Source organism: Camelina sativa, unplaced genomic scaffold, assembly GCF_000633955.1.
Source record: "Camelina sativa cultivar DH55 unplaced genomic scaffold, Cs unpScaffold00441, whole genome shotgun sequence".
Taxonomy (NCBI): Eukaryota; Viridiplantae; Streptophyta; class Magnoliopsida; order Brassicales; family Brassicaceae; genus Camelina; species Camelina sativa.
In genome coordinates this window covers 230,871-239,752 of record NW_010921701.1, presented here as the reverse complement: position 1 = coordinate 239,752, position 8,882 = coordinate 230,871, and the positions used below count along the sequence as shown (strand labels likewise).

At 31.9% G+C, this 8,882-nt stretch overlaps 3 protein-coding genes across 3 annotated transcripts; all 3 read left to right on the top strand.

Moving 5' to 3' along the window:
• Nucleotides 1-2,470: 2,470 nt before the first annotated feature.
• On the top strand, nt 2,471-2,970 carry LOC104773099. The gene has a single exon (XM_010497648.1). The coding sequence runs from the start codon at nt 2,529-2,531 to the stop codon at nt 2,874-2,876; it is 348 nt and encodes a 115-aa protein (XP_010495950.1). The 5' UTR covers nt 2,471-2,528; the 3' UTR covers nt 2,877-2,970.
• A 3,289-nt stretch (nt 2,971-6,259) lies between these two features.
• Nucleotides 6,260-6,686, top strand: LOC104773098. The gene has a single exon (XM_010497647.1). It carries the CDS (start codon nt 6,314-6,316, stop codon nt 6,659-6,661), a length of 348 nt encoding a protein of 115 aa, XP_010495949.1. The 5' UTR covers nt 6,260-6,313; the 3' UTR covers nt 6,662-6,686.
• A 956-nt stretch (nt 6,687-7,642) lies between these two features.
• On the top strand, nt 7,643-8,876 carry LOC104773097 (profilin-4). Its single transcript, XM_010497646.1, has 3 exons — nt 7,643-7,834; nt 8,109-8,246; nt 8,683-8,876. Exons 1-3 carry the CDS (start codon nt 7,703-7,705, stop codon nt 8,815-8,817), a joined length of 405 nt encoding a protein of 134 aa, XP_010495948.1. The 5' UTR covers nt 7,643-7,702; the 3' UTR covers nt 8,818-8,876.
• Nucleotides 8,877-8,882: the final 6 nt, after the last annotated feature.

Below are 8,882 nucleotides of genomic sequence, written 5' to 3'. Positions count from 1 at the left end.
TGCAGGTACAAGGCTTTATATAGGAGAGGAGGTGGAAGCCCTAAAAATACAAAAAGTCAAAGTAGTCAACGGCTCGGTCAACTCGACCTGTGCTCGGTCAAGTGGCTTGGTCGAGCTGGCTTCTCTCGTGCAATCTCCACTCGGTCGAGTCCTCCTCAGCACACGGTCGAGTGTCTGGTCGAGTGTGCGGTCGAGTTGGACTCTGGACCTTGGTTCTTCAGCCTTAACTCCCTTGTTTCCTCCTCATGATTGCTTCACATCTCTTCTCCATTGCTTCCATGCTCCTTAAGCTCCAAAATCACCTGTTTATGCATGAAAAGATGCAAATGCAATGCAACAAAACTCTAATGCATGATTGATCCTAAAGCTATGCAATAATGGTTAAAATGGATAGCAAAAGATGCAGAAGGTGTGAATAAACTAAGGGAAAACATGGTAAAATATATGAACATGCTAGTTATCAAAAACACAAATATAAAGTTACAATATATTTTACGTTTTCATTTTAGTAGATTCAAAAAACAAGAAAATAGTTGAGCACTTGATTTACTTAGAAGATATCAAAATGTTAACAGTGTGGGATCATGCTCAAAAAATGATGTTGGCAAAAAACAGACGTAAATCAAGTGCTCAACTATTTTCATGCTCGATAAATGATGTTGGAAAATAGTCAGAAATATGCCTTTACTTCTCCTTCAATTCTTCTTCATCTTTCTTTTCTTTATGTCTATGCGACTGAAATCCCATGATTTTTGGGTCGCCAGATGAAATAGGGATGCCATCTATGCCTTTGTTTCAAAGAACCGACTGTCGCTGGTTTTAAACCATGACAAAAATCTATGGAGAAGACGATCATATAAAATATTTTGTTACCTAAAAAATCTGAATTTTAATTGGGAATTTTCCAAAATTATAGTTACACCCTCTAATATGTTAATAATTACAATATGATGTGTTAATAAAAGAGTCGCTGGTTTGAGTCGTGCGACCAACAAAAGAACAGGACCATTATCATCAAAAGAACAATAAGTTATATAGGCTTTGACCAGATACTCAATATCTAGTACTCATTGGTCATTTTAGACTCAAGTGTATGTTCTTATAATATGGTATGCCAAAAATTACAAAAACTGATTAGAAAAACATAAACAAATTTCAATTTTAAATTCGAAACTGAAATAGGAACTTAAAGAGGTTTTGAACATTCAATTAACTGCAGACTGAATCATGTAAGAATGGTATTTGTATATTAGTATTTCAACCATAGAGTACTAGGGATAAAATTTGATTAGAGTCATTTCCCACAAGTGGATTAGGTTGACAATGAAAATATAGTCCACATAACCATTAACCTCACTCACATTTAATTTGTTTCTCTTTTTGCCATGATTTTAATCTATATATCTATGTTTTTTTTTTTTTAATTGAGTTTTCAAATTTTGTTGAGAATTTGTTAGAAATGCCCTTTTTGAGATACCCCTTTCAAAAGTGCTTTTTTTTTTTAACATTTTCATTTTTGTTATCTTTTATACAATTACAATATGTTACATTAATTTTTAGAATTTTTTTTTAGGTTTGAGTTATCTATTTTACATTTGGGGTATATTTTTTAGGGGATAGGGTTAGTATTTGGGTTTAAACCTTTAATGGTTTAGAATTTAGTCATTTTATATATTAAAAATGGTATTTTTGAAAATGGACACCATGAAATGGTAGTTTTGAAAAGTGACATAGAAATAGGGGTATTTTTGAAAATCCCCCAATTTTGTTTCTATTCTCTTTAATAAACATTGTTTTACATCTATTTTAAAGAAGTATTTTCTCTAGTTTACGAAAAAATATTTTTTGTAATTATTAGTCATCGACCTAAAATATATTCATTTTTTACAAACTTATCAATAAGGTTTCAACCTTTTTATTTATGTTAAAAAAATGTTACACATTTTATATATACAGCTCTAGTGAATCTCAGATTCTTTTTTAAAATTTTTTTTGATAATGAAATGTTGTAATAGAAATTAGAAACATACTAGTGGCATTTCTTTGTCAATTAGATAAGAAATTTATTAGTGTGACTTAGAGTTTTTATACATTAAAAATAAAATATATTTATATGTCAAACTACTAAAAAATAGTTTAATATATTTAAAACTCTATATATTTCAGTTAGTATATAACCTCATATTAAAAAAATTGGCCTAAAAGTTTGCATGATTTAAAACAAAATTACAATGTTCTCCATTTAAACAAGATATCTTTACTTGTATTAAATTTGTCATTACAATTTAAAAAACAATAATTGAAAAGAGAAATTTAAACGCTCATAGTGTATTTATTTACCGAGAAAAGAAACTCTTTCTCATTAATTATTTTAGTTTTGTAATATGTTATGATAGTTACGTTGGGTTTTCAATTACATATAAATAGTGTATGTAGCATTGTGTCTATGATATCAAATACAAAACACACTTCATTACATTCTTTTCATATAAGAAATAATAGTTGGTAAATTTCACGTATAAGCACATATGGCTAAATTTACCTCTCAGATTGCTATGTTATTCATTGTTGTAGCCTTGGTTTGCGCCTTTGTTCCTGTATTTTCGGTCGATGAATCTGAAGCAAAATCGTTATGGGATACTTGTCTTGTTAAAATCTCTCCTCACTGTGCCTTGGATATAATCGCCGTTGTTTTTGGAAATGCAACCATCAATGATTCTTGCTGCCACGATCTTGTTCAAGAAGGAAAAGTGTGTCACGATAATCTTATTAAGTATATTGCTGACAGACCAGCCTTAATTGCCCGTGAAACACTATATTTGAAGAAGAGGGACGACTTGTGGAGTCATTGCGTTGCAATCTCGAAAACTGCTTAAATTATTTTGATTAAAAACTTGATAGTTTTGGTGTAACATTTAATTTATCGGAAATATCCACTTCAGTACTTTTACAAAAAATAAAGGAAAAGTAAAGCTCTTTGAAGATAAATAACATAATTTGTATTTCTAACAAATATGAGCTAGTTATCCTCAATTCAAGTAGATAAAAGCTTTAAACACAAATACGTGCTAGTTATCAAAAACACAAATATAAAGTTACAATATATTTTACGTTTTCATTTTAGTAGATTCAAAAAACAAGAAAATAGTTGAGCACTTGATTTACTTAGAAGATATCAAAATGGTAACAGTGTGGGATCATGCTCAAAAATGATGTTGGCAAAAAACAGACGGAAATCAAGTGCTCAACTATTTTCATGCTCGATAAATGATGTTGGAAAATAGTAACAGTCACGATCAGAAATATGCCTTTACTTCTCCTTCAATTCTTCTTCATCTTTCTTTTCTTTATGTCTATGCGACTGAAATCCCATGATTTTTGGGTCGCCAGATGAAATAGCGATGCCATCTATGCCTTTGTTTCAAAGAAGCGACTGTCGCTGGTTCTAAACCATGACAAAAATTGAAACAACCCGACCTTTTTTTTTTAATAATATACAATATATAATTAAGCATCCCATACTACTTAATTAAACCAACCAATAGTAACCCATCATCCAATAACATGCACAGCGGAAACATACCAATGATAAAGAACCAATACAATAACATTTCTAATCCTTCTATCCAGCAACCTAACATAACACTAACCAAGGTTCCAATAACATAACCAATAAATCCAATAACACAAAAACAAGACCCTAGATCATCCTTCTCCTCATCGCCATGATTCCACGTCACATACCTGCACACCACAAACAACAATTGAGATGCGTAAGTATTATCATAAATACTTAGTGAGGCCGTCCTCCCATCTACTAGGTTATACACACAAGCATATGAGACTCTCATGTTTAAGCAAACAAACAAGCACACAACAATACATCAAACTAGGAAAACAAGTCTCGGATAAGACTAGTGTCGACCGATGCTACATCGGTGTTGATCGAAGCTTCACGACATGGTGTCGACCGATGCTACACGGTGTCGATCGATGCTTCACGACATGGTGTCAACCGATGCTACACGGTGTCGATCGATGCCTCTTCTGCAGACACAAACTGCGCGAACGCGAACGTCGATCCCCCGTTTCAATTCATCATGAAACCGTCTCAAACTCACCCGGAAACCTATGGTAAACATGAAAACGACGAACCCAAGCAAGCAAACACCACAAGCAACAAGGAAAACACCCAAACAAAAGAGATCTCATGCTTAGATCAACCATGGTCAAGCACTCACCTCTTTTACAAGAAGATTGGGTTGAGAAACGGTGGAAACAACACCTTAGGAACCTTCTCCTTCGTTCCCAGCAACAGCTCTTCCTTCTCCAGCCACAGATCCTTCCAAAAACGTGAAGAACAGACCCAGAAACTCACAGAACCACTCTCCAATGCTTTCTCTCCTTTTCTCTCTTTTCTCACTTAACGGCGACAAACAAAACTCTCTAAACCCTTAATTCGTCGCTCCTTCACTTATAAATGTGATTTAGGGATTTCCAATTGAACCAAATCGAACCAAACAACAATTAAAACAAACCCGACCAAACCGTAACACATGGTGTCGATCGATACACCAAGGGTCTCGATCGACACCCACACCAAAAATACAATATTTTGTTCGGGGATGTTACAAAAATCTATGGAGAAGACAATCATAAAAAAATATTTTGTTACCTAAAAAATCTGAATTTTAATTGGGAATTTTCCAAAATTATAGTTACACCCTCTAATATGTTAATAATTACAATATGATGTGTTAATAAAAGAGTCGCTGGTTTGAGTCGTGNAAAATTTTTGATAATGAAATGTTGTAATAGAAATTAGAAACATACTAGTGGCATTTCTNATAGTATTCATTGGTCATTTAGACTCAAGTGTATGTTCTTATAATATGGTATGTCAAAAATTACGTAAACTGATTAGAAAAACATAAAAATATTTCAATTTTAAATTCGAAACTGAGATAGGAACTTAAAGAGGTTTTGAACATTCAATTAACTGCAGACTGAATCATGTAAGAATGGTATTTGTATATTAGTATTTCAACCATAGAGTACTAGGGATAAAATTTGATTAGAGTCATTTCCCACAAGTGGATTAGGTTGACAATGAAAATATAGTCCACATAACCATTAACCTCACTCACATTTAATTTGTTTCTCTTTTTGCCATGATTTTAATCTATATATCTATGTTTTTTTATTTCTTAATTGAAATTTCAAATTTTGTTGAGAATTTGTTAGAAATGCCCTTTTTGAGATATCCCTTTAAAAAATGCCTTTTTTTGAACATTTTCATTTTTGTTATCTTTTATACAATTACAATATGTTACATTAATTTATAGAATTTTTTTTTAGGTTTGAGTTATCTAGTTTACATTTGGGATATAGTTTTAAGGGGATAGGATTAGTATTTGGGTTTAAACCTTTAATGGTTTAGAATTTAGTCATTTTATATATTAAAAATGGTATTTTTGAAAATGGACACCATTAAATGGTAGTTTTGAAAAGTGACATAGATATAAGGGTATTTTTGAAAATCCCCCAATTTTGTTTCTATTCTCTTTAATAAACATTGTTTTACATCTATTTTAAAGAAGTATTTTCTCTAGTTTACGAAAAAATATTTTTTGTAATTATTAGTCATCGACCTAAAATATATTCATTTTTTACAAACTTATCAATAAGGTTTCAACCTTTTTATTTATGTTAAAAAAATGTTACACATTTTATATATACAGCTCTAGTGAATCTCAGATTCTTTTTTAAATTTTTTTTTGATAATGAAATGTTGTAATAGAAATTAGAAACATACTAGTGGCATTTCTTTGTCAATTAGATAAGAAATTTATTAGTGTGACTTAGGGTTTTTATACATTAAAAATAAAATATATTTATATGTCAAACTACTAAAAAATAGTTTAATATATTTAAAACTCTATATATTTCAGTTAGTATATAACCTCATATTAAAAAAATTGGCCTAAAAGTTTGCATGATTTAAAACAAAATTACAATGTTCTCCATTAAAACAAGATATATTTACTTGTATTAAATTTGTCATTACAATTTAAAAAACAATAATTGAAAAGAGAAATTTAAACGCTCATAGTGTATTTATTTACCGAGAAAAGAAACTCTTTCTCATTAATTATTTTAGTTTTGTAATATGTTATGATAGTTACGTTGGGTTTTCAATTACATATAAATAGTGTATGTAGCTTTGTGTCTATAATATCAAATACAAAACACACTTCATTACATTCTTTTCATATAAGAAATAATATTCGGTAAATTTCACTTATAAGCACATATGGCTAAATTTACCTTTCAGATTGCTATGTTATTCATTGTTGTAGCCTTGGTTTGCGCCTTTGTTCCTGTATTTTCGGTCGATGAATCTGAAGCAAAATTATTATGGGATACTTGTCTTGTTAAAATCTCTCCTCACTGTGCTTTGGATATAATCGCCGTTGTTTTTGGATATGCAACCATCAATGATTCTTGCTGCCACGATCTTGTTCAAGAAGGAAAAGTGTGTCACGATACTCTCATTAAGTATATTGCTGACAGACCAGCCTTAATTGCCCGTGAAACACTATATTTGAAGAAGAGGGACGACTTGTGGAGTCATTGTGTTGCAATCTCGAAAACTGCTTAAATTATTTTGATTAAAAACTTTATAGTTTTGGTGTAACGTTTAATTTATCGGAAATATCCACTTTAATACTTTTACAAAAAATAAAGACAAAGTAAAGCTCTTTGAAGATAAATAACATAATTTGTATTTCTAAAAAATATGTGCTAGTATCCTCAATTCAAGTAGATAAAAGCTTTAAACACAAATACATGCTAGTTATCAAAAACACAAATATAAAGCTACAATATATTTTACGTTTTCATTTTAGTAGATTCAAAAACAAGAAAATAGTTGAGCACTTGATTTTCCTAAAAGATATCAAAATGGTAACAGTGTGGGATCATGCTCGAAAAATAATGTTGGCAAAAAACAGACGGAAATTAAGTGCTTGACTATTTTCATGCTCGAGAAATGATATTGGAAAATGGTAACAGTGTTTGAATTAATTATCATCAAAAAAACAATAAGTTATATAGGCTTTAACAATAAGTTAGATACTCAATATCTAGTACTCATTGGTCATTTTAGACTCGTGTATGTTCTTATATGGTATGCCAAACAGTAGGTACCTGGTCGATAAACTAAATAAGAGATCCTTATTGAGACAATAATTTCAGAGAGGTTGCTCATATCTCGGGCACTATGTGTCTTACAACATCTTATTTATTTCCTTGGTCGCCTTCAAATAAAATTCATTTTTGACCATATCCTAAACCGGAAGAATTAATAATTACTCAAATATTTTTTTGTTCGTTATTAATAGGAGGAAATTAGCAAAGGGAAGAAAAGACACGTAGGGCGTAGGGAGTGAATGATTAAGCTAGAACAAAGGCGAGACGTCAGTAACACTAATTAAAAAAAAATTATTCATAAACGAAAAAATGGGCGGTTAAGAATATGTCTTAAGAATCGCACGGTTCAGAGTTACCTCCCTATTTATCGAGACGACGAAGTCCTCCTCGGAGTTGCACATCGCACACATACATACGTAGAGAGATCAAGAAACAAAACGCAACTCGTGCAACGTATAATTAACGAAGAACAATAAGAGATCGGAAAGATATGTCGTGGCAAGCATACGTTGATGAGCATTTAATGTGTGATGTAGGCGACGGACAAGGTCACCATCTTACCGCCGCCGCTATCATCGGCCATGACGGTAGCGTTTGGGCTCAGAGCGCTAACTTTCCTCAGGTTCAGTTTCCTAATCCTCCTCCTCGAATAGTTTGATCTATCATGTTTTGCTTTCGTTGATCTTATATTTCATATAGTCATATAAAGATACTTGCTATTTCTAACCGTTACGTTATGGATATTTTTATAGTTATATATAGATGATATAAAGTGATATATCTCTATCCATTAACGTTATGCTTTGCGATCACAACATTTTGCAATAAGTTCATTATTCCGGATTTCGGTTCAACGTTAAAAATCTGATGATGCATTAATTTGTGTTTTCAAACAGTTGAAACCTGAAGAGATAACGGGCATTATGAAGGATTTCGATGAGCCAGGTCATCTCGCTCCCACAGGCATGTTCCTCGCAGGGCTAAAGTATATGGTCATCCAAGGCGAGCCTAATGCTGTCATCCGTGGCAAGAAGGTATGTTTAGGAGACACTTTACGATTAATGCTCGATTGTTTTGCGTTTGCATCATGCACAATTAATCTAAGAAAACCTATAAATGTTTTATTCTTGGAAATATTGCATTGAATTTGAAAAAATCGATACTTGAGTCCTGACAGCCTTCCGATTCCATTTGGCGTTTGTATTTTATAGAAAATATTTTGTGAAACTTGAATTATTTTATGATAAAAAAAGATTAGCATGCAAATGCAATAGCTTAAAACAATTTGATGTCTTAGATATTTTATGAGAAACAACTCCTACCATAGTACTCCATAGACCAACTATGCTAATTAAGAGAATAACCCCTTGCAAAGATAGTCAAATATATGTTAACTTGAGAGTATTTGATTTTATGAATTTAGTTTTCAAACTCAAAACCACTAATTAATTATTACTGAAACTTGGATAGGGAGCTGGAGGGATCACGATCAAGAAAACTGGACAATCAATGGTATTTGGACTGTACGAAGAGCCAGTGACTCCAGGACAATGCAACATGGTTGTGGAGAGGTTGGGTGATTACTTGATCGAACAGGGTCTTTGAACCTTAAGGACAATGCTTTATACCTCTTTCTTTTGCTAATTCATTACACCATCTTTCCACTTTTT